At 38.3% G+C, this 26,193-nt stretch overlaps 2 protein-coding genes across 2 annotated transcripts; one reads left to right on the top strand and one right to left on the bottom strand.

The window, feature by feature from the left end:
• Positions 1-191: 191 nt before the first annotated feature.
• Positions 192-18,944, bottom strand: SCP2 (sterol carrier protein 2). Its single transcript, XM_027462926.3, has 16 exons — positions 18,791-18,944; positions 17,392-17,446; positions 16,725-16,796; positions 15,499-15,630; positions 14,979-15,043; positions 13,840-13,966; positions 12,915-12,978; positions 12,581-12,667; positions 12,106-12,256; positions 11,217-11,364; positions 8,916-9,023; positions 6,395-6,548; positions 3,763-3,856; positions 3,101-3,230; positions 1,716-1,795; positions 192-1,093 (listed from the first exon to the last, which is right to left on the bottom strand). The coding sequence occupies exons 1-16, from the start codon at positions 18,830-18,832 to the stop codon at positions 998-1,000; spliced, it is 1,605 nt and encodes a 534-aa protein (XP_027318727.2). The 5' UTR covers positions 18,833-18,944; the 3' UTR covers positions 192-997.
• On the top strand, positions 18,943-24,915 carry ECHDC2 (enoyl-CoA hydratase domain containing 2). Its single transcript, XM_038182877.2, has 10 exons — positions 18,943-19,136; positions 19,925-19,992; positions 20,588-20,675; positions 21,216-21,302; positions 21,907-21,999; positions 22,549-22,605; positions 22,995-23,182; positions 23,604-23,654; positions 23,941-23,988; positions 24,631-24,915. The coding sequence occupies exons 1-10, from the start codon at positions 19,016-19,018 to the stop codon at positions 24,706-24,708; spliced, it is 879 nt and encodes a 292-aa protein (XP_038038805.1). The 5' UTR covers positions 18,943-19,015; the 3' UTR covers positions 24,709-24,915.
• Positions 24,916-26,193: the final 1,278 nt, after the last annotated feature.

Genomic DNA, 26,193 nt, shown 5'->3' with positions numbered 1-26,193 from the left:
TTTCTCAGTCCTGTCCCACGTATGCGAGGTGTACGTAATGGACAGTTTACAGTTTAGGGAGTATCTATGGAGAGTAGCTGAGGAAGAAAAAAAAAAGGTATAACTGGGAGCCCTTACTGATGATCCACACCAAATGCTCCATACATGAACATGACATCTGCTTATAAATCCAAGGAAGAGATACACAGGAGAACAGGAAAAGTATATTTAATTTTCTATTAAACTTCCAACCAGAATACATTTTCCCAAAACAAAAGTTAAAGCTTTTACATTACTGATAAGAAATTCATAATGATCAACACCAGATTTTCTCAGGAGAAAACAGGTAAATATTGGTTACATTCCCTCTCTGCTCTCCTAGCAAACCATATCTTTACTCAGGGCTAAGTATAATCAAATGCTACAAATCTCAAAGCAACATTTTAGTTGCTACCTAATTTTGGGTAGTTTTGTTTTAATTCCAAAGTCATAATAAGAAAAGTATTTTATAGCAAATTCATAAAGCCTATTCTAAAAAAAATGTTGTTGGAGATCCCCTTTATAAGACCATTTTAATTTAAGCAGCAGCAAATTTGTTAGAATGTGAGTCTGAAAGCATTTGCATGACCTGCTATTAGTCTTTTAAAAATGCAACTTTAATTGATTTGTCAAACTATCTGTAACCTTCCTCACTCTCTTCCCAACTAACCTGAACAATAATAAGCAGCCCCATTCAACTCTAAGTTTTATAATTTATTTTTTTTACAGATTAAAACAAAAATGTTGTTTCCATGATACCCACCATATACCATTTGCAAGAGTTAGTGCCTCAAGCTTAGTCTAAAAATCTTTGCCATATACAAACTGACGGAATTGATTAAGAGAATTAAGGTCTCTAACCAAAGAATTTAGGTGAGAGAGGTCCAATCAAGCCCAGCCTTTGCCATATTGTCAATGTCTAGTTTCATTCTAATCTGTTGTCAAGAGTATCAAGTACTGACTGTTTACTTTAGCAAGCTCAAAGTTTAGCTTTGCCTGGCTGAAGTTGTAGGTTCTGAAGTTTCATCGCCATGCCCATGTTCCCAGAAACCTTCAATTTACCTTGAAAGAAAGCCTAAAAAAAACAAAAGAAAAAAACTGTATGAAATGCAATACAACACATTACCCCAAACATACCCCTCCCCAAAGTTATAGGCTATTATATATGTGCAGGTCTTGGTCTGCAGTATTATAATTCTAGCAGTTCTAGCAGACACCTTACATTATTGTATAATTCTATCTTCTGACATTGAAAGATCAAATAATAACCAGAGAAAGTTTATATTTGTGAGACCTAAAGAGAATATGTTTGATAATAGCATTTTTCTTGCATTATCAGAAAGCGGTCCAGAGGCCTGACATTCCTCCTATCTAAAGTCACATGGCAAACAGTAGCTTCCCCCTTTCTCTGCAAACCAAACATTATTATATCCACTTCTGGATTATGCAAAGGATGTCTGAGACAATACTTGTTCAGAAGAGTAGAAACTGCTGAAGTCAGGTTTATTGAGAGAAGCAAAGACTGACTTATTCAGAGAGTTAAGAACTCTCCCTTTTTCAGATCAGCCATGGCAGTTTTGGAAGAGTGGATTTATTAAAAAAACAAACAAGCAAACAAACAATCAAAAACCTTAAATATGCTCAAAAAAGCCCCCAAAATATCAGTACTATTATCCTTTCATCTTCACTGTACTTACTGTCTGAGGATTCATTTTGCCAGTCATCAGAGCTAACAGATCAGCATCAGCCATTGTAATTGTACAATCTGCCTTCTTATCTGTAAGACAGAGTCAACAACGAAGATTTAAACTGAGAAACAGAACAGTAACACAAAGTACAACTCCCTGAACAATCTGTTGATACTACAGTTCAGCACTAAGGTATCTCAAGTACCTACAAGGTAAGGGCCATTAAAAAGTATCAGCAAGAGATCACCTAATAGCCAACAGGAACCTGTGGCAACTTGTAGCACAGACCATCCCAGCACTGAAGAAAGATGGGCCTTTCTGAAAGGTGCTAAACGAGTTCATTCGTTACAAATAAAAAATAAAAGCCTTGTAATCAGATAATGTTAATTACAGGTATTCACAGTCATCTTAAGTTTTATCAAGCTTAAATTTTCTAGTATTAAGACCAACTCAGAATAAACACATCTTCCCCTGTGACACAGTGAAGATATTTATCACTGACATTTCATGCATTTCCTGCCCCGTTCTTCAGTGGGAACATGTGCATTCTAGAAGTTCTCATCTGAATTAATTCAAATCCAGAAGCTTCTGGCATCTTCTTCCCAGAAATGAGCTTTGAAAGATACTTTTAGAAGCTCAGATGTAAGTATTAATGCGTGTAACAATGGGCTAAAATCTGCACCCAGCTTTTCCTACAGTCATCACATTATGACAAAATGTTTTATGAACAACAGAGAACAGTACTTTTCTTTCTATAATATCTTAAATAAATGAATTCAAATGAAATCTAAAATCTCCTTTCACATTTTTAATTAAAAGCTTTATAAGCTTTATGATGCATGTTTATAGATACAAGATTCTGAGGACAGACTGTTGTCTTTGTCTTTTTATTTACAGTAATAGGATGCAGGTATTAAACAAGACACTTTTATAGCAAGTGTTCAAATCATTTGTTTCCAATACTTTTAATTGAAACCCACCAGTCCTTGGGTCTTATATATATCTGCCTTTTTTAAGATGGAACTTGAAGTTTATGTCAGCTAGTGCAGTATTGAAATCCGTCATTTTATTGCTTAACTAGCTGCAGAAGAGAAGCAACTGGACTAGAAAAAAAAAGTTTTGGTTTTATTTTCTAGTTCTTGCAGGAGTCATGTGACACATCTATCTGGAGCCTCTAAGAAAATATGCAACTAATCAAACAAAATTTACAGTAGAACAGATTTAAATCTTTATCTTAAAGGTCATGGATTAAAGTATTGGAAATAAGAAAACTTAAATATTAAGGTAGCTCTAACCCCAGTTTTGTTCAAGGTCACTACTGCTTTGGCAGAGTATGAATTGATAATCTTTACATTCGTTTCATATATTTCCTGCAGTGATATAGTAACACTGACCTGAATTAATTGCCACAGAGCCTTTTCCATTTTTCACGTCTACTACCCAAGTTGCTTCTTTCCCACCAGGGCCATCTTTTATTTTGAAGGCAAAGACACCACCGATTTTCTTGACAAATTGCTCTCCTTCCTGTAATGACCACGTAATGTGCACATTATTCATTTTCTTCAAAGGAATTTAGAAATAAAAACAGAGAATACTTTTTAAAAACATCTTTTTCTACTAACAAAAATATTTGTTTCCCTCTACTAAGCTTCATTTGAACATTTCAGGAAAAAAAACATATTATCTATCTCTTAAAATCTGTCAAACGAACAAACAACTATCTTAAGTCTTGTCTTGCTGTAGGTCTCACAAAATGCTCTCTCTTAATTACACTTACAAAGCAAGCAACAGACACCAAACTTGTGTTAGTTAGCAACCTCCTCGCACATGACCTAAACTTGCCTTCACTGAAATACTCTTACATAGTTAGGAAAGAAATCCTTTACAATGATGGTACAGAAGATAAAGATTTTGGACAGTGAAGATTAAAGCTGTAATATTTGTTTCAACAAGAAGTGCTAAGAAAGTGACTTATGCTATTGTATTTCCTTCAGGTTTTGCACATATTCTGTCATAAATTCAAAAGGCATTACAGGCAAAAGTAGTAGTCAAATACCTCTTCGAGCTTCTTTTCAATCTCTTTGAAGACCAAATGTGACTTAAATCCATCAACAGCTGCACTTAGAGGCACAGCTGCAACACGACCAGTGCTGAAATGCAAAAAAAAATAATTAATATATCTTTAATCATATTTTCAACACCTTCAAATTATTGTGAATAGGCCTAACACCACTGTGAACAGCCACACTGCAACAGTTCAAGCAATACAGAGCAACTACTTGTTATCTAAGCGAAGCTTACTTTCTGATGGGCTAGACAGTCTGCATTACAATCACTTCAACTATCAGCCAACTCCATTGCCATGCTGTGTGTGAAGACACAAACATTGTATGCATCATCTCAAGAACTATTTATTATTTTTTTTTTTTATAAAACAAAGTCCTTTAGGAAATGAATCCAGAAGTTTTGCTGTCGTACTTCCTGAAGTGGTCCTCTTTTCTGTCATCTTACTTAGTAACTACTTTTGGTCAAATTATTTCAAAGTCTTATTAAAAAAAACTTCAAGTGACAGAATCACTTATAAAATGTTGCTACCACGTATCTGTGTGGTACTAAGAGGGAAGTATCCCTGTAGGGGTTTGCTAGGTCCACAATAGTAGGGACTGTGTCATTTGAAGACAATGCACAATTTTGCTAATAAACTAAGGTTGTAGTAACAGGATGTAAAACTGTAAGGTATCAACAAAAAAGCAGATTTGTTTTAAGAACTGATCCAAAATGAATCAAGTTCTGCTATCATTTACCGTGACATAAATTCTTGGCAACTCCTACTAAAGCCACTAATTACAGGCTAGATCTCAATCTAATGATTAGGTCCCTGTGCACTGTTGTAGAAAAAAATTGTATGAAATATCTTCATAACCATAAAATGCCACCACCTTTGCCTTACTTATGCAATGCCCAATGTTCAGTTACATAAGTGGGGTATGAACATATCAGCTGCACTGTTTCATTCCAAAGTCTTTTGTGCATTAGTGCAACTCCCTGTGCCAGGTATTTCCCACATACAAAGCCTCTGGGAGAAGTGAAGATTTCTAAGCCTCATAATGTAAGAGACGTTATTATTGCTAAGATTTCTCTGCACTGAAGAAAGAGTTAAGAAAATTCTCAATACTGATGAAGGTCAAATCACCTGTAGTAAGTAACACAATTTCTTCAAGAGAAGCCATCATCTATACAAGCAAAGCTTTTCCTGCCTAACAGGAAGGCACTACTACTTTCAGCATCTCAAGGTTAACGATGTACATATAGCAATAGATTCCCTGTTCTGTAAAGTTACAAGCTTTTTTTTTATTATTATTATTATTATTTTAAAAGATAAAGCTCAATGCAATGGAAAAAAGTGTATTAACTACATGTCTCCCTTCTGACTTAAAACTGCATACCAACACCCACTCACATTTTGTAAGCACGTTTGAAAAGATCCCGTGAGCAGACCCAAGTTTTCCCCTATCACACACATTTTCTCACATGGCCTGTCCTCTTGCAGACTAAGGAAGTGTCAGGATTACAGCTTCTGACACTACACTACAGAAAGCTACCTGCTGAAGCCCCTCAAAATTCTATTGCTGCTCTCATTACCCACTCCACAGATTATTGTCACGCCCCAGGAACTGTCCAGCTAAAACAGACATTTAAAAATGTGAGTTGGGAGGGGAATATTTCTTTCTGGAAGCCCACCATGACACATTTTACCACTCACTGTTTTTTAGAAAAAGTGAAAAATATCGGTGTTAAGCTTTAAAACCCCAAACAAAACACAAATAGTAGCTCCATTTTTCTAAACAAGGTGCAAAGTGAAAATGCAAAGGAAACTATATTAAAAAAGCCTCTTCTGAGATGTTGATATAATTATAAAATTTCATATTTTCTCTCAATTCCTGTTCATCTTAGCTTACAATTAGAGCAGACTGAGAGCACTTCATAGCAGCATTCTCCTCTTGCTCTGAAGCATGCTATAACTGCAAATAAAAATATTTTTGCCAGAACTAAATCAGTAACATGCCTGAATTTTAGCAGGTACTTAGAATATCCCATGTAACACATACAGGGGAGACCCAATTCGCCATGAAGTCACACCAGTAACAATTTTAGCAGTGAAAGCATTGGATCACTCCATTCTGACAGATGCTGCACTTTTTTTTTTTTTTTTTGACAAGGCCCTAGATTCAATTAATTTCTTCAAATCCTGTTTTGTTCTTAGAAAGGTGGTTTGAGGGTCGATTTTTGTTTTTTACTTTTTCCTCCAAACACTAGATTTGTCCTTAATTTAAGGTGGAGGAAATCACGCGGGCCAGAAATGGGCCATTTCGCTCTTTTTAGCCCACGAAGCTCCCCCACTGCGCATTCTTTGCCAGGCTCTACAACCTCCGCCTACAGCTGCGGGTCCCCAGCACTGTGAGGGCACAGCTTTCTGCCACAGCTCTTCCCAGCGGGGAGCGCAACGACACCCCTTAAATTTGAGGTAGAAAAGGGCACATTTGGAGACCTCGGGGCAGAAAGGCGACGCCGCCTCACACCCCAAAGGAGGCCTCGGCTCCGAGGCCAGCCCCGACCCCCTCAGCTCGGCCGGGCCTCGCTTGTGTCCCCCCCCCTCCCAGGGGGCCGGGGCCGGGGCCGGGTCTCACCTGCGGGCCGGGGGGAAGCCCATGCCGTACAGCGTCACCACCGCCGCGCCGCCCAGGCCCAGGTTGTGCTGCAGCGCCACCTTCGCCCCCGGCACCTGCCTCCCGCCGGCCAGGCCGCGCAGCTGCCAGCAGAGTTCGGCGCACTGCGCCAGGCCTGAAAGATGGAGCACAGAGCGCGTCGCCGCCCCGCCGCCATCTTCCCGCCGGGGAGTGGCCCCTGAGGGGAGCGCTGACCGACCCGGGGCGGCTCCGACGGGGCTGTGGGGAAAAGTGGTGTTTATGGGGTTTACACACACGCGAACAACGCAGCTGGGTGGGCTCCAGTGTAACGCTCAAGTTATGCACCTCACACTTCGCTACCAGACCTCCATCCCTCACAGGAGAGTATCTTCTGGGCTGTCAGTGCGCCGTCTTAAAAATAATTATCAAACACAACTCAGCACTGACTCGTGAATCTCCAAGACATAAACGCATCACAACCATTCCTGTTTCAAGGCAGACGCATCTGCTACCACATCCTTACAGCAATGCTCTAACATCTACCCCAAGTACCTCAGAAGCACGCATTAAGCTCGCCTCGCCATCATGGCATGCATCTCTGAGTAGAAGTTTGAATTCACGTGCTAAATCTAACAGAAAACTGTGACAATCTTCTGAAAACTTTTTTTTCTTCCGCACTACAAATGCCTACTATTCAAAATGCCCATAACAAGTTAGCACTATACTACAACACTACATATAGTAGTATACTATATCTATACTATTTATAGATATACTATACATACTATCTAGTATATATGATATATACTATATCTAGTATATATAGATATATATATATATACACTATATATATACTATAGTATATACTCTAGTATATATACTAGATCTAGTATATAGTATATATACTAGATACATCAGAACATAGTATACTGTAGAAGAGTCCTAGAATACACAATTGTGATTTAAAACTACTGCTGGACCAAGGTCATTAACGTAAGGAAGAAACGCTAACAGGTATACTCCACAAACTTCCTTCCCTAATAAGATATTACATTAATACATGCAGTATGATTTGAGAATGTGAAGTCTTCAGAGCTCAGCTAACCAGAAAGATTATTTTGTGAGGCTGAAAACAAACATGAATTCCTTTTCACTAGTCTTGATTTCAAGGTTACATTTACCTTTTCCCTCCCCCTACCACTCCATCAGCCATTTCTGCAATTCTCATCCAGTTCACATTTCTTCCCCCTTACCATCCACAGAACCCTGTCCCTTGCCATAGGCAGCTACACAGTCCTTTGGGCAAGACAGGCAGAACCTGCATTTTATGCACTGAATTTTACACATTGCCAAGCTATACATTAAGGAAGGGATGAGTAAGAAGTTTCATAATTCCAGTCATTTATGAGAGTTAGCAGGTTCCATACACACACTCTTAGCTTCAAGGAGAGAACGTGTACCATGGGACAACCTGCCCTGGAGTGGTTTGGAAAATTAAGATGACTTATATGACCTCTGATTAGCATATAGCTATCCTCAAGACTGATTTATAGTGAAATTAACCTGACTGCCTGTAGACATGTAATTTTCTGCATTTTAATGGCTCTCCCCCTCAATCCACTGAAATAGAGAGAAGCACAAATACCAGTAATTGCCTCTACATTTATCACTGTAGAAATGACAAAAAATTAACACATACCTAGGAATGGAATTCTTATATCTAGTCACAGATTCCAGTTAAATGAGAACATGAGAATGTTCTTCTTCCAACGTTTTCTAATACTCCCCCCCCAAATTAACTGGGGATTATCTAGATATTACAGCTATTTAGGTCAAGGTTTGTTGTTTTTCAAGGTTTCATCTCCAGCTTTCTGCCATGTAATCTTTTGCAAGCAAAGAAGGTGAATTATCCTCACAAATCCAAACATGTTATTCAAGAGGCATTTCATGGAAGCAAGCACAGATAGCTTAAAAAAGCATAGAAAAAGGAAAACTTATGTTGCTGGGAAACAGCGACTAACAGTGAACTTCTGTTGTAATAACATCAGATAAATATTTTGACATCCAAGACTTCACAGAAATAGCTTTATTACAGCTAACAATGGTACAAGCTATTCAAATGTGATAACTATCTCCAAAATCTGAATTTTGAAGTATGACTACATATGAAAATAGTTATTGAAACTATAATCATCAGAAGTTGTATCATTAAGCAATTATTTAGGGGGAAAAAAAAAGCTGTTTCGTAGGTTGCTTTAATATCAACAGAAAAACAGCTCTATCAAATTAAACAAGTATTAATGATCTAACTCACACTCCAAGTCTTTTGGTTTGAGCAACTCTGCATGGTCAACTTGCCCTAATATTTGCATTAGTCAGAAATGAGAATCAACTCCAGAGCTCCTCCTAATTTCCTGAAATCCTCATTTCTTTCATACAAATACAAGTGGGAAGCATCTGTCTGGTCAAGAACAGTATCTCATATCTTAATTCATGACTAAATAAAATATTTTTGCATTACCTGTAGCACCAAGTGGATGTCCCTTTGAAATCAAGCCACCACTAGGATTCACAACCCATTTTCCTCCATAAGTATTGTCTCCTCGGTCAATCAGTTCACATGCTTTTCCTAGAGAACAGTATTTATAAAAGAAAAGTGTTCATTATTTTATAAAAATTGTTTTTCATTTCGACTGGCACTAAGCAAAGATGCTGCAAATACTTCCTGTCAGTCAATAAGAAATACAGATAACCACAGATTTTACAAAGGGTAGACTGAAATTTGCTAAACATTAACAAGACTTGTTGATGCTACTAGAGAAAGAATGTGGATTCCACAGTAATGTGGAAAAGAAGCAAAATGTCTAGTATCTGATGGCTTTTTTAATTAGCAGTTCAACTATTTTACTGTTATACAGTAGTACGATAGAATCAACACAATGAAGCTATTCATTGCTTTATTAATGAAACTACAATGAACATTATGTTTTTGTAAAAGAAAGGCTAATTGTAATTTGCAACTGCTGTTAATATATTTTTATTTATCTCCAATAGAGATTACTTGCAAGATTATCAACACTGAAGAGCTCATGCTTATGAAGCTTCATCTGGGTACCATCACACTTCTCAAAACATTAAATGTGAGATTTTAATTTGCAAAATCAAAAAATAAATAAATAAATAAATAAAAAACCCCATATCCCTGCAGAAGCAGGGAGCGAACTGACAACTCTGTCACACAAGTGTCCTGCTGGGCACAATGCTGAACATGACCCAACAACATGCCCTTGCCACAATGAAGGCTAACTGTATCTTGGGCTGCATTAAAACATTAATATACCAAATAAAATGATCACTCATATGACTAATGCTTAGAATTACTTAGTATCCAGCCTATTAGTTCCCAATCCTCCAGCAGATAGTTCTCCCCTTAACTAGTTCCTTGGTCTTTTATTCTTGTGCTAGCATCTTCAACCTACTTGACTAATGTCAAAGTGTAAAAATAAAAACCTAAAACAAAACAAAACAAAACAACAAACAAATTGCTGCATTTTCTGTATTTACAACATACTTCTGCCCTTAAATGAGAATGTCGGGTTAGTCTTGCACATCTAAATCCACAAATTTATACCATTCCATTAATCTCTAAGTCTTAATTAGTCTGTCCTTCCAAGCTTTCAAGGTAAATTTCACATACTTTGAGGTCAGATTAAAAGTTGGAGAGAACTGCACAATTAAATAGTTACCAATTTACCATATACAAAAATCATTACTCAAATAGACAAGAACCATTAGAATTATACTGCATTTTTGATTAAAGGAATTAAGCTAAAATGCTTAAAGTATATTAAATAATGTCAATAATTTTCCATATTACTGAAGATATCATAAAAATACAGCAAAGAAGGCAGTAAAGAGTAAGCATTCAAGGGCAAGCATTAGAAGACCTACAAACACATAAAAGAAACTTTCCTGAAGACCTATGAAGTTGTTTCACTGAGAATACTCAGACTTAATGCAACACACCATCTAGTGACAGTATATGATATTTTCTCAAAATGCTTAAAAACAAATTGAAGAAAGACTATCAGATGATTATCTATGTAACAGATGAATAATTTGGCATTTGAATAGATTAAATACTGAAGTAGCAGTTCAATTAATTTGAAATCAAACTAAAACCTCTTAAACTGAAAACTTCATTAGTTTGACTTATATGCATAAAATTAATTTCCATTACACTAATTTAGATAGATGAGCATTGTTATATAATTCATTTTAGAACCTCTGCAAACGATTCTCTGTATTTTTAAAGACAAAGATGTTTCAAGATTTTTAAAAGACACAAAGTCAGATAACTTGTTTAGGCCCTCTATGGGTAATTCTTGTTTATTTTTATCTTCCTCAAAAGGAAATACAAAGATGGGTGGAAATCTCAGGGTAAATAAGAACATATCCCTGAAAAAGGTTGTAATTCTGAGAAAGATTAGAGTTCTTAATCTCCTTGTCCTGCTTGCTTAGAAGAGCTACTACTGCACAAGCTAGCCATATGATTTTGTATAGCTGTCCAACACTTTAATCTGCCTCGTGTACTTCTCTAGAAGTCACAGTAACTTGTTAAATGAACTCTACAGTTTATTGGTCTTCTTTATGTTACTACATTGCTAGCTTGGTTTTTCCTCTTAGGAGGTTAGCAGTAAGATATTCAAATATATAAGTTGTCTAACGTACAACTCAACGTTCTAATTATAGGAAGAGGCTAAAAAGATATTTTTAACACTGCCCATTTTATTAAAACAATGATCTTCACTGATGCTGTTACCTTCTGGACAGAGTCCAAGAGCTTCATAGGTAATGAACTCATTAACTGAGAAACAGTCATGGAGTTCAATCACATCAACATCAGCAGGTTGTAGACCTGCTTGTTCAAAACATTTTTCTGCAGCTCTTTTAGTCATATCATAACCAACCTGTAAGAAGTACAAATCACAAGTTAAAATATCATTAAAGAAGTAATTGATTTCATTTCTATGCTTAATTTTTAATGTGCCTCTATTTATCCTGTAAGTGAAAATAACCTGTCACAGGTGGCATTCTAATGTACTTCAATGCATCTTATATCATAGCCTTTAATTTCCACATAGTATGAATTATATAGAAAGAAATAATACATTCTAAACCAGTTCTTAGCACACAGAAGCTTTTCTGGGGCATTTCCTTTATTTTCTCAACCTTGCTTACTAGCCAAATTGCTCCTTTGTGTGACTTTGTCTCCAGTGGGTATTCTAATGTTTTGACTTTAATCCAATTATGTTGGTCAGTTTGCAGTGGGATTTAAATTTTGCAGTTCAAGTCTTTCTGTTCATTCTGCTTAAGTAATCATGACTATACATGACATAGTATTTCAGTTCCAATACAGCACAGACATAAGTAAAATAGGTTCACATGAGATGAACTATGTTTCTTTCTGTTCAAACTGTTAATAGGTAGCCTCTAAATAATTTGTTGAAAACTAGATTTTAAATACTTATAGATTTCTTACTGCTATTGCATAACTGTACTGTTTGTCCACTCCACCTGTCAAATGAGTCTTTTTACATTAATTATAACTTGTTTGCTTACTGACATAGAAATGTCTACAGGATCATTAGGACTCTCAAGTATTATAAAGGAAATTCCAAACATCACAGAATACAGGATGGTATACCTACCATCTTCAAACAACTTTTCTCTTCAAATGTGCTTGGATAATCAGTAGCCATCACCTGGGCTAGAATTTCCACAGCTTGAGACTGTAAATGATGCTCTTTCACAAACTCCTCATTAGCCAGAATTGCAGCTGCAGCACCATTTGTTGTTGGACTAATTGAAAGGAAAATAATGTCATCGTTCTAAATTATTGTCAGCCTTCCGTAGAAGTACATTTGAAAACAAAGAAAAAAAGTGTTTTGGCTGATACCACTGAAACTAAGGATTTCAGGAGTGTTTGGAGGAAATGTTCAATTTTTAATGCTACTTCAGTAATATTTACACAACAATTGAACACTGTGACATCTAAAAAGTAGAAAATATTTAAAATGATCTGTAACTTTTAATTTAGAAGTAAGCAGACTTATTTAAATAGGTGTGCTACCACATTTGTCAGAGTATCAAGATTTATTTCACAATGCTAAGTCACTTCCTTACCAACACTGCAAGACAGTCAAGTAATCAAAAATTTTGCGAGAATTCAGAACTTCATCTAACGTATACTCCTCTTGGAACTGGGAATACCTTAAAAAAAAAAAAAAGAAGATGCTATCTTTAGTTTCAGTTATAACCCTTATCAATATATCATCAGGGAACTGTACAGCTGTTTTTACTAAATACAACATACAGGATAAAGAATTTATTCTGGGTATAATTCCCATTTCATAATAAAGAATGTACTCTGCTAGGTACTTCTAAAATAATATCCAATTTTGCATGAATTTTTTAGCAGCAACAGATGTTTAATACTGAGGTGGAATGCTTTACTCACGGGTTGTTGGTTGAATGACTGTGATTCTTCCATGCAATTTTTGCGAAGTATTCTGGATTTGTCCCTGGAAGGAGAAAGCAAGCTGTGTTGAAATACCTGGTTTACACAGACAGTGCTATCATAACTTTTAAAATATTGTATTAGTGTCATAAGAAATTGACCTTCACAAGCATTTCTACAAGAGACTCATTGTTTTGAAACTTTCTTTTGAACTCACCATAGGTGTAAAAACTAGATAAAGACTACTAATACTGATTAAGTTTTAGCTAACAGAACATCATGCTTGGACATTTAACACTCAGTAACATAACATAGAGAAAATAAGCATGTTTTATTTGAGGTATTACTATATTGCTGGAACTTGAACACTCATTTTCATAGCAGAACAAAACAGCTGTGGTGAAATATTGGACTCCTTATTTTTTTCCATATACTAGCCTAAACATACATGTAAATTAAACATGCTTATCAGACTGGGCATGCTACCTGGGAGGCAATTCCCTTATCTCGTGAAAGTATGAGAAACGACAGTGGCAACAGCCTAATCCTATATATTTAATCAAACACTCAAAAATTTTTGTAACAAAATTTAGTCACAAACCTACCTACCCATCCTAAGACAAAAGGGCAGAATGCAGAAAGTTATGCAATCATATTGCACAGACCTTCCAGAAGCACAAGCAATACCATTAAGGTAACTAGCAGACTCTCTATCACAGGCTTAATTTTATTTCCCAATAGTATTGTTTGCCTACCCCTCACCTACTTTTCTGGAGACAACCCTACACCCAGTACAACTATGCAGTTGTAGCACTCATGTAAAAGAGACAACACTGAATACTTTTTTTTTAAATGAAATTATAGTGTATATATTTTAAATCACTTCACTAAAAGATGATAATGGCAAAATATATTTTGACAATACCGTATTTCTCCATATGTTCTTTGCCAGCACTTGCAAACATCTGAGGTGCTACTGGAGCACTTGCTAAGCCATATTTATCTATCATGATTTCCAAGTGTTTGTCCAGAGGATTAGTTCTGTCCGTAAACTAAAAAGAAGAAAAATAGTTAAAAAGCAAGTCATAATTTCCTCATGTTTACAACATCCTCACAAAAGTGCCATGGATTTCAAGCAAAATAGAGGGTTTTTTTTTGGTATTTTAACAATTCCACTAGACTATATGTTCGTTGCATTTCAGCAACATGTTTTGAAGCTTTCATGATATCCCAACTGTGAGAGTAAACAAGCAGAAAACGATTAGCATTGTCATCATGACACTGATTTGTGTCAAGGACCACCACTAACTGATTTCTATCACTGCTTTCAAAAGAGGACTTTGGGTATTTTTCACCTCAACTTAAAACTCTACAGTTAATATAATCGCAAGTTATAAAACTAGTACTTCATTTTCAATTGAAGCTTAGATGAACTTCTGTAAAGCACGTTAAGGTTAACTCTGACTCATTTCAATTAGTTGTTTAATTTAACATTTCTCACCCGTACCTCTGCATAGATTATCGGATTTCATAGTTCTGTACTTAAATGAGATACAGACTTGCCATACGGCAAAACACAAACCCCATACTTCTCCAATAAAAACAAGAAAGGGACAGAAAGAAAGGTTTACTGAAGCCCTAAGTTTTGGAGGAAGCATGTTAACTAGTCAATCAAATAAGCATCAAGCCAAAAGTCCAAGATTCTTTCTTTAATTTGCTCTGTCATTTTGAGAAAGATGAATCAAATGCTCAATGCTTCAGTATTCTACCCGATATTTTCATTACTTCCTATTAACCCCAACTGAAAAATATCTTTGTGAAGTACTAAAAGCCTGACAGACTACATACAATCAGTTCTAAAACATACAACATTTGCATATCTGAGCTGTAATCAGAGTCATAAAACTCATTACAAGTTTCTGTGATTCAAAAGAAAAAAGGTTTCTTCTAATTATCTACAGGAACATGTTAAAGTCGCTGGTATTTATAAGGATGTCACAGAGAATTAAGAGGTGTTTTCCGTCTACTGCTGCAGCGAAATGTATAAAGTTTTCAGACACTTACACCTGCAGGAATGGATCCTTTTCCCATTTTCTCAAAGCCAAGTGCCAGAACACAATCTGCCAAACCTTAAAATAAAATTTTTGGCTATTTGAAACAAAACTTAGATATAAATGACAATATGTCCTATCAGTTATCTTGTTACAATAAATATCCATAAACATCTACCAGCTGTTCTTCCTCCTTTCTTAATTTTTAAAACAAAGTCAAGTTGGATTAGGAATGGCATTGATACAAAAACATTGATACTGAAGATTAAGAGATCACTAGAGGGTCTGGGATTATGTTTGAACAGTTCTCCACAGTTTAAGAGCATTTACCTTACATGATCAAGCACTTATGCCTCTGTCACAAATACTAGAATAATCACTCCACGTTTCCGCAGTTTTTGTTATAGAAGCATAAGGAATTAAGCGCAAGAAAGTATCAAAATCAACAAAGGAACTGCAGAAACAGAAGGAACGACTTGTATTTGTACAAATAAAAAGTATGAATTACTGGACTGTAGAGCAGAATAACTCACCTCCCTCTACCAGTTGTCTGGCCATGAACAAGGCGGTAGATCCAGTGGCACAGTTGTTGTTAACATTAATGATAGGAATGCCAGTTAAACCCAAAGCGTGGTAGATGGCCCGTTGTCCACAGGTTGAGTCACCTTTACACAGAGACATAACATAAGGTACATACTCAAGCTTCATTAGCTAAAAGAAATCCCACTACATGTATACAATGCTACTGGTTAAACTGTAAACTTGAAATTTTGAACCATCATCTCAAGCCTCTCCCAAGTATGCACATTACAAGAGCCTTAGGAACAAGATGAAAATCACACCTTAAAAACAGAAGTTTGTCCTGCTTCTGCAAAAACCACTTGTGAATCAATCGGAAGTAATGGGACTGGACAGAAGGGTCGCAGAGGCACGACTTGGAAGCTGTTGCAGCTGTCACAACTAATTAACCCTACTTCAGTTACCGTAGTACAGCCATTAATAGAGAAACAGGAAGAAAATAAATGGAAAACTCTCTCCTGTATAGATATGTGGACACCCCATTTTTTTCTACATCAGCTGTGAAGCATTAATTTGTAGCCATACTAATGTATATACTCTCAAGAGGCTAACATGATACATTAACTCATGGTTATGTTTTTAATGTATCCCTGGGATTAAAACAGTTACGAATCTGACAGAGCAGAACTTAGCTATATCACTTAAGAATTAAGCCTCATCATCTTCTATGCTCTTGGGCTGAAAGTACAATGACACAGCTGATCCCCAAAATAACTCTTAAACTCAAGAGCACTGGATAAACAAACATACCCACTCTAGTGTACAGCCTCAATGCTCAAATAAGAATTAAAACTATATTACAGTTTTCAAGGCTATTGCCATGAACAGTAAAATAAGCAATTTTTTTCATCAGTTGAATAAATATACCACCTGACCTTGCGGAAAGAGCTACTTGTATAAAATATATTTGCAAGACAGTTTTTTGGAGTTCTTATGACCAGCAACTAGAACCGTAAAGTCCGCAAATAAACAGACATAGATCCACGCTTATTAAAAATAACAATAATTACAAAAAAAAAAAAAACATGTTTCATACAGTTCTACAAATTGATGTGATTAAATATTATTATCTGAAATTGATGGGATCCCCCATACTTTATCCACACAGATGTAGATAACATTTATCCATACGTCTGTAAGTCTTACAGAGGCCGTATCACAACCAAAAGATGTTACTCACCATAAACATAACCCACACATGCCTGCTTCACTGCTGAATAGGGAATCCCAGCATCAGCTAAAGCCTTCTGGCCTAAAAAAGTTTAGAAGTTGGAAAGGGAAGGAAAAAAAAGTTAGAAGGGAAGAAAAAAAAAAAGAAAGAGTTGGAAAAAAAACAGCTATCACAAACTAGGCTTGCTTGTTATGTCTAGTATGCACAATTTATGCATCCGCATAAACACCAAAAGTGTAAAAATGCCTTACTGTATCATGTGAATGGTTAAAAAAGTCCTGCATCTTAACTCTCTTTAGGACAGTCTTGCAGTATTTTGAGTTTCAAGCAAGTTCCTTTACCAGAAAATGCTACCTAATCCATTCTGTATTTATCTGGTCCCAACAAAAATACGTTTCAGTAGTACAGACAGATATGAAATGATCTAAGTGTCCAATTCAATCTTAAGCTATCCTTTTAACTTTAGTACTGGAAGACAGTGATTTTAAGAGGTCAGCTACAGATTTTGTGAAAGTTTTCCTTCTTACCAGTTTTAGATTTGCTTTTTATATGTATCTACTTACTAAACAGATGTTCCTTCATATGTATAATAAGAAGATTAAGTTTAAGACTTAAAATATGTGCCAGCAGTCAAACTAAATGTGTTGTGTTTTAATTATTATTATTATTAAATTACCTGCCTCCTTAGCCAGGTCAGGGTAATCAGGGCTCTTCTCACTAGGCTTTACAAACTGACAAGAAAAAAAAAAAAATAAAACAGTGAAATTCAATACATCCTTTGCTCCAATTGGTATGTTTAAAAGCTATATAGATAACTCAGGAATAGGTTTGTGAACAATCAGGTTAAAAAAAATGCAAACAATTTAACTGACCCAAAAGTGCATACACAAAATCTGCACAATCCCCAGGTGTGACTGCCAAGACCCTGCCATGACTTAAAAAAAAAAATCATAGTCCAAGTTTATGGAAGCAGAAGACCATTTTTGCTCAGTCTTAAAGAAGATTCAGACTTGTACGCCAATGGACAATAATGTTGGCCAAAGCCTGTGGACGGGACAGAGGACAACTGCCATCTTCACTGAAGCATTACAATCCATGACTTTGTCTTCTCAAATGCATTGATAAATACTTCCATTTTACTTTATTTTGTTCTACTCCTATTCACAATACTTCTTCTTTGCACTGAACTTAATTCCTTACAAGCCTCCCTTTCAAGCCTTACTCCACTTTGCTACGAATTGGAACATCGGACTTTGCCCCTCACGGCTGGAGTCCACCAACACATTTGTTTTCTTTTCTACGTCATTTACAAAAGCGTCACTGCTCAAAAAAAATCATCTCTCTGCTTCCAGCTCTACGAATTATTTGATGTTCACAGTCATTAAATTGAAATATGCTGTCTCCTTACGCTTACCTCCCCAGCAACACTTAGCCGTACTTTCTGCTGTGCTGCCTTTCCTTAACTCTGGCTGAGAGCCTTCATGCCGAAGGTCGTGAGAAACGTCAGTCAGTGACTTGCAAAGTCTGAACAAGACCTGTTTTAATGATGTTGCTAGAGCTAATAACGAGGTAAAACAGAGCACTGGCAACCTCTCAGATGCCCCCAGCTGCTGTGACCCATTTCCAAAACCGAAGGGCATGGCCTGGGTGCCTGACAGCTGCACACGCAGCACCACGTTGTTTTGCTCGTTTTTTAGCACATCACTCTTAGGTTTAACACTAGAGAAAAAATACGATCCTAAAACCCTTCATAATAAAATGCCTCAGGTGTAACAGTCTGACAAGTTTTACCCTCCTCTTCCACACTATCACTCCTACCCACACAGCAACAAAATAAAGCTCTGAAAGCTGTCCTTTTTGCTGACTACCCCAGCAAGCACCAGCGGTCCAGCTCCACCGGCCGAGCTGGGTTTTAGGAAAGCCCCTGAAGCAGCTGCTCGGCTTTGAAGGGCGCCAGGGGCACCGGCTCCGAGCTCCCCTCAGACACGCTCCGGGGGGAGCCGCCGCCGAGCCAGGCCCCGCGGTGCGGTGCCGGTGCCGGTGCTGGGGCCGATGGCGGGCGGGCAGCGCCGTACCTTGGTCATGCCAACGCCGACCACGAACACCCGGCGCTTCATCCTGGCGGCAGCACGGGCCCCGGCTTCCCTCACAGCCCCCCTGATAGCGGCAGCAGCTGAACCGAGCGAAGAGGCGTGACACCGCCACCGCCCCCTTCCCACCCCTTCCTCCTCACGGCGCAGCGCCGAGGCCTCGTCCCCTCAGCGCCCCGTTCCCGCCTCCGGCCGGGGCCGCGCGACGCCATGTTATGGCTGGGGCCGGGCCGGGCTGGGGGGCGGCTGCTGCTGCGCTGGGCCCGCGGAGGGGCCCCCGCGGCCGTCCCGCGGCGGGGTGCGGAGGTGCTGGTCGGCGGGGAGGGCGGCGGTGAGTGCGGGGGGAAGCGGGGCTGGGCCGGGCGACCGGCAGCGAGGTACCCCCGGCGTCCCCCCGTGCCCTCCTGGGTGGCCGTGAGCCGCGGAGCCGGCGGGCGGCAGCGGGTGAGGAAGGAGGCGGCCGCCTTCAGGAAATGGTCGCAGCCCTGGAAAGCAGCCCCGGAGCGCCCAGAGCCCGGTTTGCAGAGCACAAGGGCAGGGGGCAGAGGTGGCTGTGGTCGCGTATTGCCGCCTGGACCTGGCGGTGTTGGGTGAAGTCCTGCCCGCTGAGGGGCTCCTTAGCTGTAAGCGAATCGGGGCTGCAATTCCCGAGCAGTTCTGGAGCGTGAACTGGGAGTTCGTGCTGCCCACGTGTAATTAAAGGTGTTTTTTTTTTCATTATGGGACATAGTTGAACACAATAACACCGTGCATTAAAACCTGAGATAAGTAGCACTTAAACCAGAAACCTAACACAGATTTTTTTCCCGTTCCTGCAGTGTTTCTAAGACACATTCCTGGATGTCATGCTTGGTTTTTAAACACCTGCTTATTTGTTTTATCTGTAATGCTGTCGAATCTTGTCCATCCTGCAACACTGGATGTCATAGGCAGTTTCCTGGCACTAATTTTCCTGGATTTCGTGGCACCTCCACTTTTAAAATAATGGATGGCTTCAGAATGTACTTACATGCGTTTTCAGGGAAGAGAAGATGCTGCATTTGCAGATATTGTTCCCAGTTGAATTACTGTGTCAGCGTATTAAATGAAGTGTAACTGAAATTGTCTCCTATTACTAAGGTATTGCTGAAATCCTAATGAACCGACCCCATGCAAGAAATTCATTGGGAAAAGTATTTGTAAATGAAGTGAGTATGGCCCTGACCTGTAAATGTGTTTGGGATCAAGTTTGATAGTTCAGTGTGATGAGAATAAATGGTAAATCAGAAACAAAGTCTTAATCTCTTGCAGAGTCAGCGGAGGCTGCGTTTGGAAGAGGCAGATTGTTGTGTGTCAATATTGCAGTAGCTTCAGAGGGGGAGCAGACACATTGCCATTATTTAAGTCAGCTAACTCAAATTCAAGTTAATATCATCACTTGAGTAATTACAACAAAGTCATACTTGTTGTCACACCATAGCAGAGGTTTGGTGCTCTGCTCAAGGTTGATACCTTCCAGCAAGCGTCTGGCTTATTCTTTGTCAGGCAGGAGGGTTTAAGGGACAGCAAGGGTTCATCTTGGACTGGCAGTAAAAAATAGATGGGGAAAGCTGTTGTTCTGAGGCTGTCATGGAAGAATCCTGCTTGTTTTACGTATGTGATTTCCAGGAAATTCCTGGCACCTTCACAGGAGTAAAAAAGGGGGGGGGGGGGTTAAAAAGGCATAGATTAGGAGTTTGCTATAACTTTGGTATATACATCTATATGTTTAAAGATTTTCTTCTTTTATTTGTACTCTTACAGCTTTTTAGCGCTCTGGAACAGCTCCGCTTTGATGAGAAAGTTCGTGTGGTGGTGTTCAAGAGCGAAGTGAAGGGCATATTTTGTGCTGGTAGGTAACAAGGTCTGCAAACTACTGTTAAAAAAAATCACTGGCTGCTAGGGTTGTATGCTGATCAGATTGTGTAGAAAAGCAGTTGGAAATGCATGCTAAAAGAGAAACAGGTTGGCTTTTGAGTAGCAAATAACACGTTCTCTCTTCTGCTTGTATGTCTCTCTGCTTTAGTGATAAAGACGTGTGACAGTGAGCCACGCAGGCTCTGTGGCTCACACCCTTTCTTCTCTGTGCTATCCTTTGTTTTCCGTATATAACCACCTTCAAGCCCAGGTGCCTCTGGTTCTGGAGTCCTTGGTTTCCAGTTTTATGGATTAGGATCATAGATTGGTGCTCCACTGAAATCTGTTCACAGGGTATACTCTAGCCACTGCTCCAACCCAAATGTCTACATTCCAAAGCTTCCCACGACCTTACTTAACCAGAATACTACATTTCAAGACTTCTGAAGTGGTCTGTCCTGAGGCATGGCAGAAGGGAGTACAGTTGAGATGTCTCTTTCCCTGAATTCTTACCATTTTGTCTCGTGCAATTTAGGTGCGGACTTAAAGGAGCGTGCACAGATGGATGATGCAGAAGTTGGACATTTTGTTAAAAGGCTGAGAAATCTCATGGATGAAATAGGTAAATGATTATCTCAATTGGAAAATTTGTCTCCGACTGGCTCCTCAGGTGGCTCCAGCTTAGGCCTGATACAAAGATCTGATGAGAGCTAAATACCAACTATACTGCTGCCATTCCAAGGACAAAATTACATTTCAGTACTGACTTCTCTAAGATGAAGAGCAGTGCACAGACATACATATACGTATCTGCTTTTAACAAAGCATTCTATATAAAATTTCATGTAATCCTTGGGAAACAATGCTAGAAAAAATGAGTGATGTTGGTTGCCCTGCTTTTAATATATACTCAGAAGTGCTCCTGACATGGTGCTGACCCAACAACAAGGGACTTGGACCTCTGAATGTATTTGCTGAGTGTCAGGGTTGTGGTGTTTTTTTTTTTGTTTGTTTTTTTTATATATCTGATACTTCCCACCCCTCTTTTTTTAGGTCTCACTAGAGAGATACCAAAGTCAAATCTGTCTGAGATACCAGTCAGAACAGCAGGACAGTCATAATGAAGAACTACTAAATACTTTAGAATTTAGGCATTTAAAATTTCCAGAAGTGAGTGCAACAGAATTCTGGGAACAAAAGTTTATAATCTGTATTGTCTTTTCCAGCTGCCTTGCCTGTACCCACAATTGCTGCAATAGATGGCTACGCATTGGGCGGTGGACTAGAAATGGCGTTAGCTTGTGACCTTCGAGTAGCAGGTTTGTGTGTTGCTTAATGTAGGGTTCTTGTAATCGGTGACTATATTTTAAAGAGAGCATATCCTTGTGATAGCTGACTTACTAGAAGCCAGTAGGCTAGAAGAGGAACTTACACAGTTCAGGAAATGAGTAGGCATTTGTCCAGATGCTGTGACGTTTGGTTTCTATTGGGGAAGTAATTTCCTTACATAAAAAAATACAGCCTATTTTTAGACAATATTAGACAATTCCTCTAGAAAACTACTAATGGGATTCAATAGTTCTTATGAAGTATTGCATCAGCACTCTGGTTAAATCTAACTTTTCCTACTTAAATCAGCTTGGAACAAAAGCCTCGATTCTTTCATTTCCATTCTTCTGTCCATTACAGTTCATCTACTGTGGTACCCAAGGTTCATTTTTCTATATAAAAATGCTCCATTAGGGGTAAGCAGCCATATTATATATCCCTCATCTGACTTGAGATGGACATTGATTAAGCAATTTCTAGTAACCTGGAGAAAAATAAAAACTAAACTGCATACTTTCTTTTCTGTTGTTATTAAATAGCCTCATCAGCTAAAATGGGCCTTATTGAGACCACAAGAGGGCTTCTTCCAGGAGCAGGTACCTTCATTATATACTCGGTCTCTTACTTACTCAGCTGTACAGCAAATATTTTGCCATTAGAGCACCCGAAGTGTGTTCTGTTTTGGTTTTGAGTTTAAATAACATCTTCTAGTGACCCAGGAGATCTCTGAATTGAGAACTGTCTCTGACTTGCTGTCAATCTAGGAAAGCCCCTTTACTCTTTTTCCACTTTATCAAAATATTCACAGGGATGCTGAAGATTTTCAGATGCTTTGCAAATGTTGACATGTTCAGCAAGTAGTTGTTAAAAGAAATACATGGTCCCTTCATTTTTCAGACTTCCTTGTTACATAAAGAGACAAAATTCTGTTGCTTCCTTTGGCACTTCTAGAAATGGTAAACAATGTTCTTGCTCTTGTCATAAGGTGGAACCCAGCGCCTGCCCAGATGTGTTGGAGTAGGTCTTGCAAAGGAACTCATTTTCACGGGTAGACAAATTGATGGACAAGAAGCCTTCTCAATGGGATTAGTAAATCACGCAGTACCCCAAAATGAGGAGGGAGATGCAGCTTACCAGAGAGCATTAACTTTAGCCAAAGAAATCCTTCCTCAGGTCAGTATATTATTTGTATTGTCAATGCAAAGAAGTAATTTCTGCTTCCCTTAAGAAAGAACAAACAACTGAAATTCCATTTTGTGAAATACTAAAGTCTTGGTACCTGAAAAAGTCTAATTCTGACCTTTCTTGTGAATGCAGCTTCTGCAGGAACTTAGCATCCAGTTGCTTAACCCATAGGACAGTTTTCCTCCCAGACCTGCAAGACATATTGACAGCTTGCACTGTGTACATCTCTTACTAACTGTAGATAATGCCAAATTCTATAAGTACTTAACTAACTTAGTGCAAATTTCTATAGATTAAAACTCAATTGGAGGTAGGGTAGTGCTACTACTATAACTGTTGTATTGTGAACCAGTGTGGCTTCAATTATTTTAAAGTTTGTTGCTTTTTTTTTGTTTTGTTTTTAATAAAGGCTCCAATTGCTGTGAAAATGGGAAAGCTGGCAATAAACAGAGGAATTGAGGTAATTTTTTAAAAAATACTGAGGTAAAGGAAGCAGATAAGCAGCTCTTTGAAATTACTACAGTAAAAACGTTTATAACAGATAAACTGTAATCCTTGTTTAAACAAGGCATTTAGACACTTTTCGGGTTCTTTTAAAGACTTGCTTTAAAGACAAAACTAATACAGGATTTTGTTCTACAGATTGTAGCACTCCCGTTCTAATACAGCAGTGAAGTTTCACGCTGGTCACTAAATATGAATGTTTGTTTTGAGGGTGTCTCTCTGTTCTTTTCTCTCATCTGCAGGTTGATATTGCATCAGGGATGGCCATTGAAGGCATGTGTTATGCCCAGGTAGGTTACCTTCAGCCTATGTTCCCAAAAAGAGTAATTACTGCACATTTTCTAAAGCCAGATACTGCAGCATCCTACTGTATTTTCTCCTCTATAACAGAAGACAGCTGAACAGTTAAATCTGAAACTTTGAAAAATAATTCAAGTGCAGTTCCAGATGTCTGTATTATAGCGTTAACTGTTCATGCATAGCTGCCTCTCTCAGCCTGCCTGAGACCAAATTCCATCCTTAAATAAATAACCTTCAGTGGGAAGTTACTGTATAATCCTGCAGTTTCAGCAATACATTAATTACAGTGTGAGTTTTACTAACAGTTTTCATCTTAAACTGAGATTCCTCCCATAGTCATTCTTTCTGACAGGTTTTGAGAGCAGGTACCTTTCTTAATTAACCATTTAACTACTGTGCCTCTCAGGACTACTAAATGAATGGAAAACTTTATGTAATTTTCTTGATTTCTGGTCTTTGTCTTGGACACTGTGATTTTTACTACAACCCTGTCTCTTTTTTTGCCTAATGGCTTTTGCTTCAATGGTACATCTTGCAATCTGCAGAGGATCTGAGACCACTACTTCCAAATTAATTGGTACTTAAAAATGATACTAAATTTGTCAAATAAATGCTTTTTTTTTTAAACACAGAATATTCCCACAAGAGACCGTCAGGAAGGGATGGCTGCCTTCAAGGAGAAACGACCACCTCGGTTTATTGGCAAATAATGCTTCCTGGCTTCTCCCTTCCTACCTCCCCAACCCCAATTTTAAAAAAAAAAAAAAAAGTAGGCATGAAGAGAGACACACTAATTTCTTGGGATTATTTTTATGACTCCACTCTGTATACTTGGCTCCTTGCCCTGGACTGCATTTTTGAATACTCCACTGGATCATTTGCTCTTATCAAATAAAGATTTAAATTTGTACATCTGATCTTCTTAAAGAACATATACCTTTCCTTTCTTTGTTCTGAATGTGAAACAAGGTGGTACTAAGGCAGTACAGGGTTGTAGGTTGTTAACTAATTATTAATGTCAGGATAGACTGTCCCTAGGAGCCTCTGATTTATAGGTTGAATTCACAGATCTCACGGATCTAGCTTTTAACCCAGTTCTCATGCATGCTGCTCAGTTCCCCTTTTGTGGCTGAGTTGATGACTGCAGAATAATGCGTGTGGGCCAGGGTGGGGAGCAGAACTGCTGTTTTCAGAGGCAGCATAGCCTGATCAGTGTAACTTTTGATGGATTCTTTTCAGCCAGCAAGCTCTGAGGAATGCTGAATTACAAACAGTAGTCTGGTGTTTACTGCAACTGAAAGGGTATAAAAACTATTTCTAAACTTTGTTCCTAACAGTACAGAGAGGCATTTAAAGTCTAAACATTTGAACCTAGCTTCCTTCTCTGAATATAAGGGTTCAATTTTTCTTTGTAGAGAACTCATGAGCTGTGCTTTCATCAGGGCTAGCACCACTGGCCTTTAAGATGAGACCCTGACAGCAGCCCAGTATTTCCGTAACAGTTTGTGAATGGCTATAACAACCATACATGTGTTTATAGCTGCAGCTATCCATTTAGTTTGTTTTGTGGAATGTTTAAGTCTGCATAGCACAAGGTATATGAATCTAACCTAATAGATAAGCAGGGGTTCTCTCACCATCAGCAGCTCTCTGGCCTTTCCCTCATATTATATAAGTGCTGCAGTTCACCTTTCCTGGAAATACTACTTTACCTAGCAGCTGAGGTGAAAAATTGGAGAAGTTTATTTTAAGGAATTCCCAGCCACTTTTGATTGCCCTTTCTGACCTAGGTTTTTATTATCTCTGCACATTTCCTTCCTTCCTTCAGTTCCATCATTCAGTATCTCTGTTGAAACATAAATTTAAGTCTGCTGTGGCAGCAAAAGCTCAAGAAAGCAAAAATTAATGCAGTAGCCATTCTAATTCACCTATCACTGTACAAGCCTCATCTACAGGGCCTGATTTAAAGATAGAAGGACCTGTTCCTCTGAGTTCAAAAAAAAAAAAAACACCTCTTTCTGTTCAGTCTTCTGTGAACTAAGAGACAATAAAGCAGCCATGGACTCACCATGCAGATAAAAGCCTCGTTTTCAAATTATACTGCAGTTTTTTGTTGGTACTTTGTGTACAGGAAAGAAACTGGCTTCAGATGCCCATAAACATGCTGCATCTAAACATCAACAGAATGATGTAAA

Source organism: Anas platyrhynchos, chromosome 8, assembly GCF_047663525.1.
Source record: "Anas platyrhynchos isolate ZD024472 breed Pekin duck chromosome 8, IASCAAS_PekinDuck_T2T, whole genome shotgun sequence".
Classification (NCBI taxonomy): domain Eukaryota; kingdom Metazoa; phylum Chordata; class Aves; order Anseriformes; family Anatidae; genus Anas; species Anas platyrhynchos.
The sequence above is the reverse complement of the archived record's forward strand: the minus strand, read 5'-3'. Positions and strand labels throughout refer to the sequence as shown.